The sequence below is a fragment of the Phascolarctos cinereus genome, unplaced genomic scaffold (genome assembly GCF_003287225.1).
Source record: "Phascolarctos cinereus isolate Bilbo 61053 unplaced genomic scaffold, phaCin_HiC Scaffold_4;HRSCAF=312, whole genome shotgun sequence".
NCBI classification, from domain to species: Eukaryota; Metazoa; Chordata; class Mammalia; order Diprotodontia; family Phascolarctidae; genus Phascolarctos; species Phascolarctos cinereus.
The window spans coordinates 576,372,329-576,394,625 of record NW_027555847.1 but is presented as its reverse complement, the minus strand read 5'-3'; the positions used below and the strand labels follow the sequence as shown (position 1 = coordinate 576,394,625).

At 38.0% G+C, this 22,297-nt stretch overlaps 1 protein-coding gene across 1 annotated transcript in view; it reads left to right on the top strand.

The window, feature by feature from the left end:
• The window catches only part of MYLK4 (myosin light chain kinase family member 4), a 116,308-nt gene that overhangs the window by 72,432 nt on the left and 21,579 nt on the right, over nt 1–22,297 (top strand). Inside the window, exons 2-9 of the mRNA XM_078151792.1 lie at nt 11,291–11,366; nt 12,064–12,460; nt 15,813–16,138; nt 16,870–16,873; nt 17,719–17,823; nt 18,567–18,660; nt 18,748–18,857; nt 22,010–22,151. Coding sequence (XP_078007918.1) covers nt 11,291–11,366; nt 12,064–12,460; nt 15,813–16,138; nt 16,870–16,873; nt 17,719–17,823; nt 18,567–18,660; nt 18,748–18,857; nt 22,010–22,151 — 1,254 coding nt within the window. The remainder of the gene's footprint in view (nt 1–11,290; nt 11,367–12,063; nt 12,461–15,812; nt 16,139–16,869; nt 16,874–17,718; nt 17,824–18,566; nt 18,661–18,747; nt 18,858–22,009; nt 22,152–22,297) is intronic.

The window sequence follows — 22,297 nt, the reverse complement described above, 5'->3', positions numbered from 1 at the left end:
GCACATATTATTATGTCCATTTTACAGATGAGGAAAATAAGTCTTAATGGGGGTTAAGTAACTTGTCCAAAGTTACACTCTTTATAAATGGGCTAGCTGGAACTTAGACCTATTTCATTTCCCATCAGGTCTGTGCGCTTCCCATTATCCTATACATTCTCATTTGCCCTTTTGAAACTAACAAAGGAAGACTAGATATATGGAAAAGAGAAAAGTCATTGGATAGAAATAAAATATGCTCTATAATTTGCTTCCCTGATTCTTTCTGTTTACCCAGCAAGCCCCATTTACTACACATCTCTGTATAACTGCTGCCCAATCTTGCTTCTGGAGACCCAACTATCATCTTCAGAGTTTGTATATCATCTCCATGGGCAGAGAACTAACAAGTTTTAAAAAAAATTATCTTTGCTTTAAAAAATACTATCTATCAAGGGTACCCAATGCAGTAAATTTTAATAGGCATTTCTAAAATATACCTAATTAAGGATTGTAGTCTTTTCTCACAAGAGATAGTCAATGATATATTGCTTCATGTATTATTTGATTTGTATTATGATATTGACATCGCTAAATCATCTAGGCATCATAATTTGACAGAAGTCATCATTAACTCATGAGGTCAATACCTTAAATTTAAGAACCTTTGTAGTATTACATTCAGCATATGGACAATAAATGGGGACATTATTGTTTGGCTCCTGAATGATACATGGTTCACCTAATTATTGATACATCATAAAGTTCTAATTTTCCCGGCTGAATTATTTACTTAGGCAATTGAGATTGATTACATTTGAGGTCATGAGTAGCCCAGTGAAGATTCATTTACAGAGATCATTGAGAGCACCCTACCTTCCTGGACCCATCATTCAGATCTTGTCTCCCTATAGACCTTGAAAGAACTTGACTTTGATGGAATTCTTTTTTGATACACTCAGCAGTCAGGGATATTTTCTTACTTTAATGCACAAGGAATTAGAGTCTGCTGTGAGGAGGAATGAATGCTCATATAGAAGCAATTTATTAAGATTATTGTATAAGTAATTTACAAGATCATCTTTCAGTGCCCAAAACTTAAATATTTCTCCTGAAAATTGTCCTACTTTTATCATTCCTCTGTTCACTTTCTCTGAGGATTTATTTTCCTTTTTCCCCATTTGGGAGCTTACTAGAGGTTTAATGAGGTTGGAATAAATGGCTACAATTTTTTCATTAGTTTTCAAGTCTGGATTTACCTTTTTCAGTATATTAATTTCCAAATGCTTAAAAAAAGAGCATTCATTTTAGAATTTCATTAAACAGTCATATGAAAGGCACACAGTACAGGGCAGATAAATCATTAGGTCTGGTTTTATCCCACAAATGGAAGATGTTAGAAGGTTGAAAGGAATGTCCTGCAGCCAATTCTGCAGTGTGAGGTGTGTGAAAGTCTAAGCATTCCTTGAAATGATGTCGAGATCTCCTTAAGGCATCTGGCAAGGGCATGTGACTTCTGCCCTCAGCCAGGGGTTTCAGAGCAAAAAAAAAAAAAAGGCATTTCAAGTAGTATCCAACATAGCCCAGCTGTTTGAGAAGCATTGACTGCTGGAAAGTAGCTAGCCTAAGTAATGAATAGAAGGCAGGGAAGCTCTGGGGCTCTGTGACTGGAGTATAACACATCAAAAGAGATGTGTGAGGTCTTTCTCTTTAAAGGCTCAGTCCCTACATCAGTTGGTGAGAAAAGCATGCCTTTGGTCCAGTGGGATTGCTGGGGGGGCTCAAAAACTTTTTCTCATGGAGCTCAAGTCTTTCTAAGTGGCTCCACTATGTATAGGAAAACATGGATCCCAGTGTGCTCTGTAACGGAATGTGTCTGTGTTCAGATTAGGAAACTAGAATAGCAACTATATTATCACACACAGGAATGAAGGAGGGTAAATCCATGTCCCAGGTAGACATTGACACCCAATGTTTGGACTAAAGTGCCTGTCTTGTTAAGAGGTTTATATCCTTTTATAATTTATTTTGGACTGAACCTGTGATTGTGTGGATATTGGAGTGCACCCACTGAGGCTACCAATGTGGGTCAGCATCTCTTCTGCAACTTTATTTATAGTTAAAGAGAGATTTGCCCAGGGCACTGAGATGGTAAGTAACTTGTCCAGGGTCACACAGCCAATGTGTAAGAGGAAGAAATTGAAATCATGTCTTGGCCCTGAAGCCAGCTTTCTATCTACTCTACCAGCTGCCTCCCTTTCACAATAAACATACTTGATTACTGGTGGTCATTGCCAATTGTTTTTCTTTCTTTTTGAGGCAGTTGGTGTTAAGTGACTTGCCAAGGGTCACATGGCTAGTAACTTTCTGAGGCTGAATTTGAACTCAAGTCCTCTTAACTTTATCCTCTATGCCACCTAGTTACCTCAATTGTTTCTTAACCATGCTTATATTGTTTGAGGTTTTTGGTCTGGATCTATTATTTCATCAGCATGAAGAACTCCCACTTTGGAAACCCTCTCTACCAATACAAATATAGTTACTTTGCTATAAGTTAAGTGATTTGTTCAGGGTTATACTGCCAATATGCGTCATATACAGGACTTGAACCCAGGTCTTTCTGGCTTCCATACTAGCCTTTTTTCCACTATGCCATGGTCTTTCTACCATTACTGCATTAATATAAAATAATGTAAAGGCTACAAAATAATTTGCATACCACTCAGAGTTGAGAGTCCCAAAGTATATTACAGAATCACAAAATTCCAATTGGAAAGGACCTCCATGGCTATCTTGTCCAACCCTTGTCCAAAAAAAGAAACCACACATACCCAGTGATATACATCCAACCTTGGATGGAAGACCTCCAATGAGAGGGAACCCGCTGACCCCCTAAGGCAGCCTCTTCCATTTTTAAATAACTTTAGTCATTAGGAAATTTTCTCTTAAAGCAAACCTGAATTTTGCCTCTTTGCAATTTATACCCATTGTTTCTAATTCTGTCCTCTGGGGCCAGACAGAAAAACTTTAATGTTTTACCATGTGTCCTTGGTTAGTCTTATTCACAGATGACTTTAAGAAAACACAAATTAATGGAACTAGCACAATAGATAATGTGACCAATGTCTAATTTGTTCAGGTGGCCTATATCAAGAGAGTCTTTGGGTTCAAGTTAGAAATTCTGTCCAGTCTCCTTTTTTATTGTTCTTTGGCTCAGAAGAAAGATAACTAAGAGCAGAGGAAAAGGAATGATTAAAAATTTATACACCACCTTAGGGTCCACAAAGCACTTTGCAAATGTCATCTTAGTTCATTCTCATAGCAGAGTGCTATTATTATCTCCATGTTACAGAAGAGGAAACTGAGGTTGAGAGAGAGTAAATAACTTGTTTAGGGTCACTGAGCTAATAGATGCCTGAGGCTGGATTTGAACTCAAATCCTCCTGACTCCAGGTCCAATGCTCTATCCATTACGCCACCTAGTAGGGATCTAGTCCTATTGGGAGGCTCAGGTAAAGCAGAAATGAGTCCCTCTGCAACACGGGAATTTTTTTTTTCCTGTTCAGGCAAGACTGCTGAAAGAATTTCTTCTATAAGTAGGACGACAGTCCCATACCTGTCCTTTTACTGTCAAATTTACATTGGTGTTTTGTTAGATTGACATTCTGAAATTATAAACTTAACTATCAAAACCCCATTTAAGAAAACTGAATTAAAAAAAATGAAATCAGATATAAACCGACAACAAAGTCCAAACTACTTGTAATCTGTTTAGGGAAATGTGGCATTATTCATTGCAAACAACAATAGATTTGGAGGAAGAGGTCTTAGGTTCAAAGCCTGTCTCTTCGGCCACTAACTAGCTATGGGGTAGCCAGGTTCCAAAGTAGATACAGTGCTGGGCCTAGGGTCAGGAATACCTGAGTTCAAATCCTACCTCAGACACTTACTATGTGTGTGATCCTGGGCAAGTCACTTAACTGTGTTTGCTTCAACTTCCTCATCTGTAAAATGAGTTGGAGAAGGAATTGGCAAAACACTCTAGTACTTGTGCCAAGAAAACCCCAAATGGAGTCATGAAGAGTCTGAGAATGACTGAACAACAACTACCTATATAATCTTTGATGAGTCACTTAAGCTTCCTCATCTGTGCAAGGAGGGAGCTGGAAGATGTGACCTCTAGGTCCCTTCTAGCATTTAATCTATAATGTCAAACAATCATTTAAACAAAATAATAGCTGTTATACCCCTTCCAATCTCATTTTCTTCTGCGTGTGTTTTTGTTACTGTTATTAAAAAACGTACATTTACATGGGGCATGTTTAACTTCTAAAGGAAGCAGTGTTTTTCAGAAATAAAAAAAAGAACCCAAACTGTAAGCAGAGCATTTTTTCCCCCTAAACCTGATAAATGCATTTGGGTGCTTTGCTCCTTGCTGCCTGAAGTAAGAGACTCTCAGACAAAATATGGACTTTAGAAAATCAGATTCTGAAAAACAGCATGGCCTAGAAGACAGGACAGAGAGGCCCGAAATCCAGATCCTATTTCTAATGCTTGGTAACCTTGAGCAAGTGACTTTATTTCTCAGGGTCTTCCCCGTCTGCCATCATTTATTTACCAGATAACAGTGGATGAATCTCTTTGGGAACCTTGAAGAAAGTTGTCATTGAAATGACTAATGGGTTTACAGAGAGAGCTGGTCTGCATCAAGAAGACCTGAACAAGGCTGGCCTCTGACACATATTTACTTGGACAAATCACTTACCCTCATTGCCTTTAGGTAACCCTCTGAGATTACAAGTTGCTGGACAGGTGTGGATCTGTTTTGGCCTAGGGGTTCCTTCGCAGAAGCAAACCGTACCCATGAAATCACAGACCCTATTAAAAAATACAACAGATTGTCACTCATCCCAAGGTCAACTGGCATTTATTAAGCTCCTACTATATGCACAAATAGTGGGGATACAAAGAAAGGCAAAAAATTGGCTCTCAAGGAGCTCATGGTCTAACGGGAAACAACATTCAAATAATTATGTACATATGAAATATATTACCAAGTAGATGGAAAGTAATCTCAGAGGGATTTGTTGTTGTTCAGACATTTTTCATTTTTCAGTCGTGTCCAACTCTTCATGACCCCATTTGGATTTTCTTGGCAAAGATACAGGAGTGGTTTGCCATTTCCTTCTCTAGTTCATTTGACAGATGAGGAAACTGAGGCAAACAGGGTTAAGTGACTTATCCAGGGACACACAGATAGTAAATGTCTGATTGTAAATGTCAAATCTGGCAATTTGAACTCAGGAAGATGAATCTTTCTGATTCCAGGCCCAGCACTCTATCCACTATGCTACCTGGCTGCCATTAATCTCAGAGGGAGGGCAAGACCTAATAATAAGAAAGGGATGAAAATAAAATACTAAGTTACTATAAAAGATGTAGCCTCACTAGGTGACCTCTTTGTACCACACAGTGCAAATTAGTGTTCTGGTTTAATATGAAAGGAAACAGATTGCATGAAGAATGATAGGCCATATCTCGGGGGATCTTGACCAGCCATTTGACTGAGTCAAATAGAGAGACTCAAAGAGGAACCCAGATCCTGACATGCTAAGCAAAAGGAACATGGGACTAGGGAAAAGGAAGTTATAAGAAGCCAGTTGGATTTGAGGGGCATAAAAAGCGGGGAAGAGGGCAGGACTCTGGGAGTGAGGCTGCTTGGGTGATTAGGTATGAGATGTGTCAGGACAGAAACATTCCCTCTTCTCTCCAAGGCAAGGTGATCCTGCATCTCCTTTTTCCCTCAGCTCCTTTATGGGAGCTTGAAGACTTTTTTTCTATCCATTGACCCACCAGTTATACAAATAGTAAACTTCAAAAGCAGGATTTGAATCTAGGCCCCCTGACACTAGAGCCATGTCCTATAGAAAGTAGCATACTGAAAATATCTCAAATGTTTTATTTTCCTATTTTAGTACCTATCATACTTTAGAAGCAGTAACTAAAATTACTTAATGTTGAGTTCTCTATAAGGGAGTTAGTAATGAGAAAATTAGAAAAAAAATGTATTGGAAGTCTTTTTAGTACAAAGTTCCTCTAGATGTCAGTATTACATTAGGAAATACAAACGGCATTGGCTATTTTTAAGTCATTTTTCCTGTTGATAGTCACGTGTGATATTATTAATGTATGTGGTTCTTTGGGGGAGGGTATTACACTTGTATTTCTAAATGTGGACTGGAATGTCTGACTGCTACAGATCAAGAATGATGTCACAGCTTTCAGAAACTCCACTTAGAGACAGCTATAAACTATATGAACTATAATGATTTGAAAATGGCTCCTGGTGTTATGACTGGAGCTCTCAAATAGGCTTCTGGAAGGATGGGTAAAATCTCAGACCAATTACCTTTGCAGAATAAGGCCTGGATTGTGTCTGAATTACCATGTCATATTAGACATGCCCTTCTGGTGAACAGACCCATTACTCTGGGATGGATACCAAACAAAACCCACGTGCATAAGCTGCCTGAGGGTGAGAATTACAGACACAGTTAATTGCCTTCTCACTCTCTAGGACCCCTACCCTCTTCCTTAAGGCACCAATCCATGAGGTGAAATAGCTACATAATAGAGGATTCCACATAACTCATTTAGAGCAGCTATGCCCTTCCTTCCTCAATAGCTTATTTGGATCAGTTTCTCTCTCTGATGAGAAGCCAGTTATGAGAGAAGGTAACAGGATTGTGGCTAGCTTCCATCCATCAGCATGGTGTGAGTGAAATTATAAAAGAAATATTTCTCTACTTAAGAGATTCATGTTTGCAAGAAGGTTAAAAGCACTCATTTACAAAGAATGCTGTTCAGTTTTCTTTAGTTGTGGCCAACTCTTCATGACCCAATTTGGGGTTTTCTTGGCTAAGATACTAGAGTGGTTTGCCATTTCCTTCTCTAGCTCATTTTACAGAAGAGGAAACTGAGGCAAACAGTGATTTGCCCAGAGTCATACAGCTAGTAAGTGTCTGGGGCTGGATTTGAACTCAGGAAGATGAACCTTCTTGACTCCAGGCTCAGGTTTCTAATCACCGTACCACCTAGCTGCCCTTACCAAGGATTGCTTTTCAGTATACTGAGATTGGCTCTGCTTAGGCTTGTACTTTGATGTGCTAATTATGAATAACTTTTATTTATTAATTAAAGCAAGATCATTCTTCTGGTTCATAGTCACATATGACAACCTCTTGGGGGAAGGTATTACTCTTTATTTATGGGGACTGGAATGTCTGACCCTAAAGGAGTCAGTTTCCTTTTCCTTAAAATGCCCAAATTAATTGTTGCTTCTACCTATTGCTGAGAAACAGTAAAATTGCTCACATCACCTGTGTCCAACATTCTCTTTCCCTAGATCTTCTTTCCTACCTTTCTCTGAACATTTGTGCTAATGGCTCCTCCAGTTATTCTCTCTACCCCATTTGTATATCCAGGCTTCTGTCAGGAGGGGTAAACCATAAGTTCTCTACCTTCTTCTCCTTATTTCTTTTTAGCCTCATCTACCAGAAGAGTCTTTGTATACTAGGAGAAAGAAGGCACAATGATTCATACTATAGTTCCATCGCCAGTTGTTCTGCTGGGTATCACTCTGCAGGGCTAGCACTTACCCCAGTTCTCTTCTATCAGATGCTAGCACTAAATTTTTAACTTGGTGTTTTTCTAAGAAGGTAATGGTTGCTGCTAATTCTTCAATATCAAATAGATAAATAGAGCATTTATTAAGTGCTTACTGTGCCAAGTACTAAGTGAGGGGATTACAAATACAAGCAAAACCAAAGATAGTTCCTATCCTCAAGGAGCTTACATTGGAATGGGGAGAAGACAACACATAAAAAGGGAGTTGAAAAAGGGACAAGGTAGAGAGGAGCTGAGAGAGAAGTGAGCTTGGGCATTTCTCGAAGGATGTTTCATGGTTAGAATTCACCAAGTGGGGAAGGGAGTAGAGGCATCTTCCAAGATGAGAAGGAAGTAGGGAAGGAGCACCCATTATGTAACCATATTCAAACTACTATGTATACACCCAAAATAAATACCAACCATGAATTTACATAAATTCCATAGGAGTGACAACAATATTACCTATAAATATAGGATGATTCTTAAGACAAATGCTTATTGGGAAGTTTAAAGAAATTTATGATTTTATTGATTTGGGTGAAAGTCTTTGAAAATTATAGTTAAGCTAGCTGTGTTGAGATACTTCTAACTGTACCAATCTAGCTCAAATGATCATAATGTAGATTAACTAATCTCACCTCCTTATTTAGAGACAGAAGAAGAAATTAAAGTCCAGGCAAGTCATATGACTTCCCTGAGGCTACAAGTGAAAGATGTAGGGTTCTGACCCTAAATCTACTGCTCCTTAAAAACTAACAAACAAACAAAAAAAACCATACTGCCTAGCCGCATATAAGTAAATCTTTCTCTATTTCTGATTTCATCTCTACCCATACAACTCATTAATTTCCTATTTTATAGGAAATTCCTATATTTATATCTTCTTTTCCACCCAAGCATTTTTCTTTTCTGGCCTTTCGCCTCCCAATAGACACTCCATAAATGTGGATATTTCCCACCAAAACTTGTAATAGTTGTCAGCTATGACACATCGATTGAGTAAGAGCAATTCATGGCCAAGGATTTGCCTAATAGCTCAAAAGGGTGGCTTATGAGCCTATATTTGAGTGAAACATAGTACCCCTAGCTATCCTTTAATCTTGTGTAGCTGACTTTCATTTACCGACCCATTAGTTCACACTTGGAAACTTAATTAACCTAAATCCTTCTTTGACCTTTGTTTGTGGCTCTGTGATGTTACAGAGTTCTAACCTGGTGGGAAAAAAATCTTTCTTATCCCTTAGGAGGCTAGTTAATACCCGGCAGTTTTGACACATGGCTACATGCAAGGTCAAATCTTGGGCCTCTGTCCCACTGGTTCTGTTAACAGGCCCACTGCTTATTCACCTGAGACCAAACCTGACATGGAGGGCAACCAAGGTTGTCACCTGGTGGGCTCAGTTGGTATAAGATAACTGAAGCTTATTCTCTTCTACATTGTTCTGTGCATGTCAACAATTCAATTCAACAAACATATACTGAGGGTCTACTCTACTTAAGACCCTTTTAGATGCTAGAAATGCTTTGGTGGATCTGTGAACTGAAGGATGTGATCATTCTTTTCATTGGTATTGATCACACCTCCTCTTTACCTTCTCCTTCTGTGCAGACCCTTGTCTCTATTCTCCTTTGAGGTCCCTAGAGGGATTCTACATGCCTTGCTGGATGATTTCCCTTAGGTCTCCTTAGTTTGCATGTATCCTGATGGAGAGATGGAACCACATTTTGTATTTCTTTGCATTACAAACATTAGTAGAGCAGTGCCTTGTATTAAAAAAGTGCTTTTTTAATTTGGCATCTAGAATTCTTTACATTGTAGCTGTAGCCTAGCTCTCTTGACCTTTTCATGCTATTTCTCCTCATTTACTATGTATTCTAGCCAAAATGGCCTGGTTGACAATCTTCCACTATACACAACATTCTGGCTTCCACCACCAAGTTGTGGGTTTTTTTTTTCACCACCAAGGTTTTGTACAGGTTATCTCCCATGTCTGGAATGCTGTTCCTCCTTAACTCCATTTCTTAGAATCTGTATGTAGAAATTCCAGGTTATCATAGCTCCTGACTCTGGCTAATATATCTTTGCACTCCTCCATATCTGTCAAACTCATTTCAAAACACTGTTTCAACTTCAGTGTAGCTTCTACCACTAGGCTTTTCTTAACTTCCCCTTTCCCTTATTAATTCTGTCTCCCCTCCACTTCCAGCAAGTTGTTTGTGTTTATTTGCTATAGATTTTCTATTTACTTATATGCATATATCTTGAACACTTTCAATACAGTTTAAGCACCTTGAGGGCAAAAGTTATTTCTTTTTGTCTTTGGATCTCTGGTACCTAGCACATAGTAACACTTAGTAATTACTTGTTGAATGGAATGAATTAAAAAGTGTTTGATAAATATTTTCTAACAATCATAGAATCAAAGTTTTATCAATGGAAAAACCCTTAGAGATCATCTAATCTAGCCATCTCATTTTTATAGATGAGGAGATTAAGGTCCAGAGATGTTAAGTGTCCAAAGTCACACGTATAATAAATTGGACAGATGGAATTCAACTTCCAATCCAATACTCTTTCCACTGTACCACCCTGCCTCCAGATATGTGATTGTTAAGATTAGTAACTGTTGGAAGCAGACCATGTCTAATTTAACTTTTTGTAGAACATTTAGCATATAACAGAGAGTGATGACTGTAACCCCAAGCTTTGATTTTACTTAATATATTGAAAGTTGTCATTTATTAAAACATCCTGAATGAGAGAGAGAATACCCCAATAATAAGAGAATTAGATTCTATTATAAAGTATACCCAACCTATACACAAAAAGAATTCCTACATTTAATTTGAACTTCACAAATTGGGAATTTATTATGTTCACACAGCAAAAGAACTAATGTTTACCTTAGTCCCAGCTTTATAAACAGAATTTTCCACAGCCCATTAACAGTGTAAAGAAGATTGTTAGAGCAATGTTTGCCCAAGAAAACTAACTCTCTAGAAGGTTGAAAGGGCCTATTTACATACAAATAATATGTTTGCAAAATAAATCACAAGTCAGGATTACTCAGGCAGCTAGATGGTACAGTGGATAGAGCACTAGGCTTGGAATCAGAAAGACTCATCTTTATGAATTCAAATCCAGCCTCAGATACTTACTAGCTGTGTAACCCTGGGCAAGTCACTTAACCCTGTTTGCCTCAATTCCTCATTTGTAAAATGAGTGGGAGAAGGAAATAGCAAGCCACTCCAGTATCTTTGCCAAGAAAACCACAAATGGGGTCACGAAGAATCAGACACGACTCAACAACAACAGGATTACTCAGGCTGATTCTTGAATATGTTAATTTAAAAAATCATTATCTGTTAATTAAAGTTGGGCCTCCTCCACTAAGCAATAATAAATCATAACATTTTAGTTGCTGTATATATTCATTCTCTTCTTCTATAAAAAGAAGGCTTTGGAATAGTTTTCCCAGGTGCATGCCAATTCAAAATCTTGTTATCTTGCTACTTGAAAGTAATAGCATTATATTTGTTTTAAAGCATTCTTTATTTCAGACTAACCTTCCTCCCAATAACTCTGGAGCATTTCCTAGAAGCTGGAAGTGCATTCTAAAGTATCTTAATTGTATATCCACAGGCAAAGGAGACAGTGTGGCATCATTTAAGTCTGAAGGAAGCGTGTGTTACAAAGAACAGAACTCTAGACCCCACAGGTAGGATTCAAGGATAAAAAGATTTTTGTTTAACTGAATCGTTCTTGACCACATGAAAGATGAATTTATAGATTATGATTTAGGGAGGCTGTATCCTTTGATTTATAGTTATTTGGCTTCATGCCCCCATTGAATGCATGTAGGGAAAACTTCTGTAAAAAAAAACCATAACAAATTGGCAATTGCTCCATCATCTTACTTCATCTTGCTCTGTTTAAAGTTCATATTTACTAAGAGGAAAAAGAGTGTGTATGCATGAATACATGTGTGTGTGTGTGTATGTGGTTGAGATGTATAATATCATATTTGATGGAAGGCAGAACTGACCTTGTAGTCAGGAAGACCTGGGCTCAAGCCTTGTCTCTGACTCTCTAAGACTATAAGCTATAGATGAGTTATTGAAGATCTGGCATCAATGGAGGGAGTTTCCACATTGGGAGGCCCTAGTTCTCTATACCTATGGAACTCACAGAACTATTTATAAATGTGGTTATCCGTGTAATGTATGTATGTATGTATGTACATATATGTATGTGTGTGTGTGTGTGTGTTTTAATATTTATATATCCATGCGTATATACAGGGGAGAAGGGAAAGAGAGAAGTAGGGAAAGGGGAATGGCACCTATTATATCATCAAATTATACTAATCTCTTGAATCTTCTATGAAAATAACGGTTCTTTGTATTGGCTTCTAGAGAGATCTGCTCAGAAGAACCAAGCCTGCTCAGACAAAGAAAAGATTCATAAACTCAACAAGGAGAATGCTGAAAAGGCTTGTACCTCCCTCATTCAAAAAAGTTCTCCCACAGGAAGATTTCAAAGCAAGGTAGAAGATTTTACTTCTAGAGAAGAGTGTAGAGAGGATACTATTGAAAAAGAAGCATCAAAGATGGGGAGACAAGAAGAGGTAACCATTAGGGGAGATAATCAAGACATTGTGGAGAAACTCAAAGCTTTGGGAGATGTGAAGGGATCTCAAGACAGTCTGGTCTGCAAAAGAGAGAAGAATGTACTTCATGCTAAAGGAGATACCAATGAACAAGAAACTTGGAAGGAAGGATCAACATCTGCAATAAATGAAACAGTAGAAAGGTATAAGAGTTTGCTTCCAACACAACAGGTTGATAAAACTGATGGAAAGAAATTCTGTGCAAGGTCAGGTTTGAATCAGTAGTGTCAAAGTCAAATACAAACAGAGGCCACTAAACAGTACATTAAGATCTCTGAGGGGCAGCTAGATGGTGCAGTGGATAGAGCACTGGCCCTGAAGTCAGGAGGACCTGAGTTCAAATCCGGCCTCAGACCAAACACTTGACACTTACTGGCTGTGTGACTCTGGGCAAGTCACTTAACCCTAATTGCCTTAAAAAAAAAAAAGATCTCTGCTGGCCTCATATTGACTGAAGCATAGATTAACATTATATATGTTCTGTTACATTTTAATTTACTTTGTTAAATATTTCCTAATTACATTTTAATCTGGTTCAGTCACTACATGGCAGTGTTGTGGGCTGTGTGTTTCACACCTCTAGTTTAAAGCACAGATTGTCTTCCTAGTCTGTAATAACCCAATGTGCTCATTGGGGGCCATCTCGAGTTGTCCTGATCTATATCTGGCCACTGGACCCAGATGGCTCTGGAGGAGAAAGTGAGGCTGGTGACTTTGCACAGCCCTCCCTCACTTAAATCCAATTCACTTGCAAGTCATGGCAGCACCTTCCTGATGTCATGGTCCTCTTTGAGAATGAAGGACAAACAACTTGTGCTCATTACAATTTCGCACATTAAATGAATAGCAGCACCAATGAAGTCTTACATGCCATTTTATAATGTCTGTAGTTTATAAAGTGTTTGTCTATACTATCTAATTGAGTCCTCATACTGTCTCTGAGAGCTAGGCAACTCTGGTATTGGGACATTGAGGCCCAGAGAAGCAGTCATTATTCAGTGAGAAATGCATCAATCATTTAAAGTCAGAAGACCAGGCTTCAAATTTTGACTTTTTCACACTTTGTGTTGTCTTAGGTAAGTCACATAACTTAGCTTCCTCATATGAAATGAGGAAATTGGACTAAATGTTCCTTAAGATTCCTACCAGCCCCAAATCCTATGGAAAGTTTTGCACAGGTTCACCCAGTTGGTGAGTGATAGAGCCAGGGCTAAAACCCAAGTTATCCTGAGTTCCATGCTATTACTTTTTTTTCACTAAAGATAGTAATTATCAAAGTCTAAGAGATGACATTCATGGCCTCAGTAATTGGGAACTGATTGTGCGTCTCTTGTGGGTTATCCATCTTCTTTTGCTACTTTTTCTTTTTCTTATTTGCTTGCCTTTCTTTATTTCACTGCCTATTAATCCCTCTTCCCCACTTGGTAATCATCATCATCATCATCATCATCATCATCATCATCATCATCATCACCATCATCATAGCTAACATTGCGCAGCTTTTTACAAATATGATCTCATTTTATCCTTACAAAAATCCTGGAAGGTAGGTGCTATTATTATCCCTATTTTATAGTTGAGGAAAATAAGGCAGACAGAGGTTAAGAGACTTGCCTGGGTTCACACAGTTAATAGAGCATACAAAGCCAGATTTGGACTTAGGTATTACTGATTTCAGGCTCAGTGCTCTCTCCACAGTTCTACAGAAACTGATGAAACTGATATTGGCCAGTTTTTCAGAGAAGTAAAGTTTTTGTTTTAAGTTTTGTTTAATGACTGTAGGGCAAATCTAGCCTGTAATCCAAAATAAAATTAATAGATTAGGTGAAGCTATAGCTTGATAATCTGTATCTAAAGAATTTCTGTCACTCTGAGTCTCATAATGGGCATTATTTCAAAACTTTATTATGACTGTGTGAAAAGTAACTTATTAAATTACTGTCTTTAATATTAAGCTTTAATATTTAATTTTAATAATATATAACTATATATAATGTAAGTATATATTATATAATTCAATATTTATTATTTTATATTAATTATAATTATATAATATCAATAAATTTTAATTAACTTGATATTAATATTGAGAATCTAATGAAAATCAATTGATCAAAGTGAATATGAATAAAACAATGCCTCCAGGCAATGTTGATCATTAGAGGCAAAAAAACTAAGACATGAGTCCTGGTTTTATCATTCCTGTGTGATCTTTGTCAGAGTAATTCACCTTTCTTAACCTATTCATATCCTGTTCATCAAGAACAGTTCATGAAAGACCAACTCAATTTCCTTTTTCTAGAAAGGGAATGTTATAGATATAGTTTATCTAAGTTTTAATAAAGTTTTTATAAGTAAATGTTTTGATAAACAAAACCTTTTGTGTAAAATGTAGAAAGATATTTTCTAGATCTGTGGTGTCAAACTCAAATAGAAATGGGGCCACATGCACTATTTTTAGTACGTGAGCATCCCTGCAGGCCACATAATTGACTTAGAAAACCACATATTAGCATTATCTATATTCTACTGCATTTTCATTTTGACAAATATTTCCCAATTACAGTTTACTCTAGTTTGAGATTATTGCAGGTGCCCCAGTGTTTGACATCTCTGGTCTAGATGATAGTAAAATAAGTGGATTTAGAATGAGTTGGCTTTTGGATCTTGGAATCCCTGGTTTCCTTATAACATGAAGCCTTTCCTGGTCTTTCCTCTCCCCCACACCAACTTCCCTTCATCCCTGCAAGGGTAACGTGTGTCTGCTTTGTATGTATTTTGCGTACACACACACACACACACACAAACACACAGACACTACTTTTTGTTGTTGTTGGGTCATTTTAGTCATGCCTGACCCTTTGTGACCCCACATGAGGTTTTCTTGGCAAAGATACTGGAGTGATTTGCCATTTCCTCCTTCAGGTCATTTGACAGATGAGGAAACTGAGGCCAACAGGGTTAAGTGACTTGCCCAGGGTCACAGAGCTAGTTAGTGTCTGAGGCCAGACTGGAACTCAGAAAGCAGAGTCTTCCTCCACTCTATTCACTGGGCCACCTAGCTGTTGAGATCTATATCTATATCTGTATCTGTAGATATACAAAAACAAAATAGCCCCTACCTTTAACAAACTTACATTGGAGGAAAATAGTGTGTCTCTGTATTTGTTTGGTCATACATATATAACATATATGTAGGAGATACCTATATGTGTCTCCATTATATATATATTATGTATGTATAGATATCTGCTATATGTATTTGTATATGTGTATGTTTGGCATATATATGTGTATATCTATGATCTATCTGCACATATAGCTGTTATGAGGAAAGTGTCTGAGAGTTAATTCTGTAAGAATACCATTTGTCACAAAAGATAAAAACAGATTATTTTCATGTTTTAGCATTCTCTTTCTGAGAAATATCCATTTCTAGAATGTTTTTTATCTTTATTTTCTGAATTAAGAGCTTCACCAATATTATATTTTTAGATTTAATGACAATGAAAAGGATAATTCTTCAGCAAGAACCCAAGGAGGCCCATCCACAAGTCCCCATTCCCAGAATGCTGAGCTAGCTGCTCTGGCTGACCACAGCAGTAAGCGGAGGGTGAATGATGGAAGCCTACTCATCGATGGCAAGAAGAAGAGCAGAGTTGATGCAGAAGGCACAGCTGACAAATGCAAAGCTAAGGAGCCCACCAAGATAAAGCAGTCCCTGGGCAGCCTACTGGGGAAGCTTCAGGAGTCACCCAGGATCAAAAATGGCCCTCTAGCAAAGCTTACTGCCAAAGGGAAAGAGCTGGAGATACCATTTGGTAGGAAATAGTCTCTTTTCCAGTATTAACTCTTTTCAACAATCATTTTTTAAAAAATTGTAGTTAGCCTAATAGTCTGAAAAGACAGTAATGAAATATTCTTAAAACCTCTATTTTTAAAAATATGTAGAGATAGATGGAACCCAATCACATAGTTCTCTGATAATCTTTTTCAATCACATTCATAATATTTGAAGTGTCAAAATCAAATGTGGACAGCATAACCAGAACAATAACTAGAAATCCTGGTACCTGGAGAAAATTCTATTGAGAATGGAAGTGTGCTTTAAAGTGTAGATGGGCCCTTGAAGAGACAGTTCAACCATGGATGGGGGGATAGTCATGCCAGGAGAGGGACAGCCCATTCCCTTCACCTCTTTCCCTGTCATCTACTTGTCTGCTCCCCTGCCTTCTCTAGGGGTTACCTTTCTCCTCTAATCCGTTTGGGGATGTTTTGAGGCACAGTGATGTCAATGATGTCTATAATCCCCTTCTTCTCCCCATCCCTTCCCCTGCTTCTGGGAAAAGCTCCAGATGTTTCCCATAGTTATGGCTTTGAATCTACTGCAAATGAGTTTGATTCTTCCCTTTTTAGATTATTGGGATTTTCCTATATCAATGAACTAAATCGGAAGATCTGGGAGGTGAAGAACTGAGACCTCTGCTTTATTTGCATTGGCCCATAGTACATACACAGTCAATGCTTAATTAAATGAATGCTTATTGAACAGATGAGTGAGTGAAGTAAGGTGTGAGTTAATGAAGGTGAAGGAATGAGTGGAATGAATTAATGGATACATGAGTAATGAATGAATAATGAATTACCAGCTTTGAAAAGAGATAGAAATAGAAAAGAAAATGGCTGCTAAGGAATTATTGTTACTGATGATGCTGCTTGGTTGAATTTAGGCTGTAGCAGGTTCCTTTCCCACTAGAGACTAAGGTTAGGGACTATGAAAACTTAAGTAGTTTTTAGAATTAAAATTTATCCAATTTTACAGGGTGTTTCATTTCCAGTAAGAGGAAAATCAGTTTTGTGCCTTGGACTTTATTTAAAGTCTAAAATATTTTGGAAAGTGATCTATAAAAATTTTAAAGTATTAATAGCATTAAGAAAACCCTACATTTTTTTTCTTTCTCTGAACTCTGATTAAAATAACTTACAGTTTCAATAATTCTTTTGATGATATTCCAAATCATTTCTTATCCTTTGTTCAAAATAGTCTAGAATTTGGGAGGGGTATTCAATAGAACAATATTCGGACTGGAAATTCTTAAACTCTATTTGATGTTTGTAAGCCTAGGAGTCCTAAAGATAGTGCAGACAATAAGTGGCTCATTCATCCTGAGACGCTTTCTTTTAAAACATCAGCATCAGCTTTCTATTCTTGTAATGCATGATGTTAACAATTAAAGTAAACATGAAATGTTTATCTAAAGTTTTAATTCACTAGGAATAAAACATGGCCATTTGATTGTGAAATGAGGAAACTTTTAGCACAGAGCATATTAATAGGTGGTACTGGAAGAACTGGAAATAGAAGAGATGATTCTCTCTCTTTTTTTTCTTCCTCTTATAGACGATGTCCTGCTCCCCCTGCCCCATTTGATCACAGGATTGTCACAACCAGACAGACAGCCGTGAATAGTCTCTATACTGTGAACAGGAGGGAAATCTTAGGAGGGTAAGCAATACTTGATTACAAGAATTTACTCAGCAGAGGAGTGTTGATGAAGAAAAATCTTGAAATCTTCCTAAATGGATGCCAGCCTAGAACTGGTAACCATATATGTTACATAATTAAACACTCTGAAAGGATTCTTAATCACGCTCAAGCTCAAACAGATGGGTCGGAGGGTGGCAGTGGCTAAATGCAGCATTTATTGGGTTGATTCATCTCTGATGCTGTTATCTCTGAAAGGCATAGAGACCAAACCAATTTCAAGCCTAGTTAGAAACCGTCCCGTTCTTTGGCTTATAAACTGAGAAACAATATTTAGAGTTGGGAATTCATTGGGTTACAGACGGTGTCTTATTTTGCAAAGTTAAAGATGTGATCAAAGGGACCTCTCCTTATGTAACTTTGGAAATCTAAATCTTTTGCATTTTAAGCTCAAGCCCACATGCAAGAGTGATTATATTAGAATGCTAGCAGAGCTATCCCTATTAAATCCAGATACGTTCAGTATGATTGGATTTATCTAGAAGATTAAAACTGGATGGAATCTGGTACAGGATGTGTACTGTTGGCCTGCCCATATGGCCTCAGAAGCAAAACCACCAGGATAACAGTGCACTCATTTGATTTGTTCATTAAGAGCACATGGAAACATCTAAATGGGAAACTATTGCCATGTTCCAGGTTGACCACTAGTGCTTAGAACTGTATGATCACATTGTTTCTTATGTTCTATTTTTATTTTCCAGAGGACGGTTTGGCCAAGTACACAAATGTGAAGAAAAAGCCACAGGTCTGAAATTAGCAGCCAAAATCATTAAGACCAGAGGGGTAAAGGAAAAAGTAGGTACTGAGTAATGTGGACTTTCCCCCTCCTCATTCTTGCTACATTTAAAACAGCCCTAAGAGCCCTTGCTTCCTTCCTTCCAGGATGAAGTGATGAATGAAATCAGTGTCATGAACCAGCTGGACCACGTGAATCTCATCCAACTCTACGATGCCTTTGAGTCCAAGAATGACATTGTCCTGGTGATGGAATAGTATGTGTTTTCTTTTCCTTGTTGATTTTCCCTATCTTTCTTCCTTTTCCATTTCCCCTTCAAAGCTTAGATTGCCACAATGATAATATTTTCCACCATATTTTACAATTACTGCTGTAGTTCAGTAACCCTTTCAAGGCTGCAGGATTTGCAGGCTGTTGATACCGACTTTTAAGAAAACCGTAAAATCTTATAAATAGTTGCTTACTTTTGCAAAGCATTTGAAGGTTTAAAAAGTGCTTTTTTCATAGTAGCCTTGTGAAATAGGTAGTATTCCTCTCCCCCACCCATTTCATTTGATGTGAAGAAACTGAGGCTTTGAAAGGTACGTAGTGATTTCTTCAGGGTCACACAGCTAGGAGGTATTTGAATTCATATCCCCCAGCTCTCAAGTCCAGCACTCTTTCCACTACTCTGGAGAAATTGTTCATCAATGTTTCCATGCATGATAAATAGTATGGGTACAGCTCCTGGCACATAGTAGGTGCTTAATAAATGCTTATTGACTGACTGTGATTGCTTCAAAGGTCTGTATGCTCTATATTTTGTAGAATACTTATGGGATCTTATATTTATGGCATCATAGAGTCAAGAATTGAAAGGACATAAGGGCTCACCTGGCTTTCTTAATTTATAGATGAGTATGCTGAAGACCAGAGGATTATGTGATTTGCCCAAGGATACTGAGGAAGTAGCAAAGATGAATTACAGCTGAGGTCCAGTAATTCCAAGCCCAGTGCTTTTTCCATTTCCGTTTAGTACTCCAAGGTTCTGCCGCTTCATTAGTCTACATACCCAATCCACTGATGGAAATCATAACTCTTACATACCTTGATAGGCCTTATCCTTGAGTGTTGCTGTCTGGTCATTTCAGTCATGTTCAATTCTTTGTGACCCCATTTGGGACTTTCTTAACAAAGATACTGGAATGGTTTTTGTCATTTCCTTGTCCAGCTCATTTTATAGGTGAGGAAACTGAGGCAAACAGGATTAAGTGACTTGCCCAGGGTGACACAGCTAGAGTCTGAGGCCAGATTTGAACTCAGGAAGATGAGTCTTCCTGACTCCAGGCCCAGCACTCTATACACTGCACCACCTAGCTGCCCATCCTTGAGTTACTGAGGCCAAAAAAAGGTTATTACTTTGTGGTGATGAGCCTTTCTGAAATTACCTTGGCTGGTCCTCAAACAGTTGACACACTATCTCTTGCCAAGGTCATAATCAAAGGTTCTCTATCTTTATACATCCTGGCATAGCCTTTGAGGACCTAAGTTCACCTTGGCAGAGGCCAGGCATGTTGTAGTATCACATGTTCAAGATTGGAATCAGATGAAACACTCATCCATCTAATAGTTACCAAAAGGAGGCTTACTTAGTCATAGCAGAGAAATGATATTTGGCAAGGATACAGAATTGACTCAGCTAAACCCAGCTTCCCTGTCACTGTTTCCCATGCTGGTCTACTGGTCAGAAGCCTCAAAGGTTAGTCAGTCAGTCAGTCAGTCAGTCAGTCAGTCCAATAGCATTCATTAAGCACCTACTATGTACCTTTCTTCATATCCCCAGTCCTTAGCACAGTGCCTGGCCTCTAGTAAACTTTTAGTTAAATGCTTGTTAACTGACACCTGAGTGGGACTTTAGCAGATCCACTGTCTCAGGTCAAACTATAATATGTATCTGAACAACATTGCATATTTTTGAGCCAGATAAGTTTATCTGTCAGTCATCGTGAATTTGACCATTGATAGCAAACTCATCAAATTTCAGAGCTCAATATTTAAAAAAAATTGAAATTAAAAGGCTTTTTCTGTACGAAAAGGACTACACATCCAGCATTTATTAAATAAATCAAAATTATTTTATAAAACAGGAATAATCAAGGTTAAACATTATGAGAACAGTCCTAAATAGTAACAATGAACTCTGTGAAATATTTGTTCCTGGACTGCTGCTTATGAAAATAATCATCCTTAACTATCCCCAACTATGTGTATGACACTCTTCTAGGTACTGGAGACACAAAAAGGGAAAAAAATGTCACAGTCCCTACCCTCAAGAAACTTCTAGTCTTATAGGCAGTTTACATTTCAATGCTACTCAGGGATATACTAATAATAGCTAGCATTTACATAGCACTTTAAGAATTGCAGAACACTTTGCAAATATTATTTCATTTGATCCTCACAACAACCTTGGGATGTAGGTGCTATTATTACCCCCATTTTACCACAGCTGATGAAACGGAGGCACAAAAAGGTTGAATGACATACTCAGAATGGCACAGTAGATGTCCCACTCCAGATCTGAACTCAGAACTTCCCTACTCCTAGTCCACTTCTACCCACCGTACCACCTTGTTGCTTTTCAGTTCTATAGCTCTAACATACTTGCAGCAGTCCTCTATCAATTTCCACCTGCTACTTAGCCTTTCCTCAGGCTTTCTCCTGGCTGCTGTGCTCGGATTCATTATTTACTTAGAGTATAATAAATTTGGACTCAGTTAAGTTTTGTATTAATTGCATAAAAAGTTCTGCAGGTCTTAGCATTCATGAAATTAATGTTGTAAGTGTGCGAAACCAGGACTTCCATGTGGCCTCCTTTTTAAAGAGCCAAGCTGCTAAAGGAGCAAAGACAGAAGCATACCTATGAAAGCACCAGCCCTGGAGTCAGGTGGATATGAGTTTAGATCCTGCCTCAGACACTTGCTAGCCATGTGACCCTGGGCAAATCACTTAACCCCAATTATCTCCAAAACAAACAAACAAACAAAACAGAAAACAAACAAGAAAAAGTGTTACAAGGGCGTTAATAAAATATAGCCAAGGACTTTGAGAAGGAAATACTATGTTCTTTTGTTTGTTTTGCCTGGAACTGAGATTTCTTAAGGGAATCCTATTTCCCAGTAAAGATCAGCACTAGTCCTAGATAGTTGCCTAGGGCCACTGAAAGGTTAGACAATAGCCAGGCTCTGGCAAAGGCCTGATTGGAACCCAAGTTTGCCTGACTAAAGCTAGTTCTCTCTCCACCATAACATGCCCTCTCTATCTTGGTAATTACAGAGTATAAATTACTGCTCAGTGCTCTCTATGAGGCACTCAATGAATGCTTAAAAAAAACGCTCTATAAATTTTTAATGCCGCTTTTCTCTATAGTGTGGATGGAGGTGAACTGTTTGATCGAATTATTGACGAAAACTGCAATTTGACTGAGTTGGATACCATTCTCTTCATCAAGCAGATCTGTGAGGGGATAAAACACATGCATCAAATGTACATCCTTCACTTAGATCTGAAGGTAGAGTATGTGCTTTGTATCATGTAAAATGTTAACCTTTGCCATCTGGCTCTGAACATATGTTTGTGTCCCCTGGGACATCATGCCTTGCCATTTACATCACTTATATCATGGTTAACTTAGGAGATAAGAACCCTTTCCTCAAA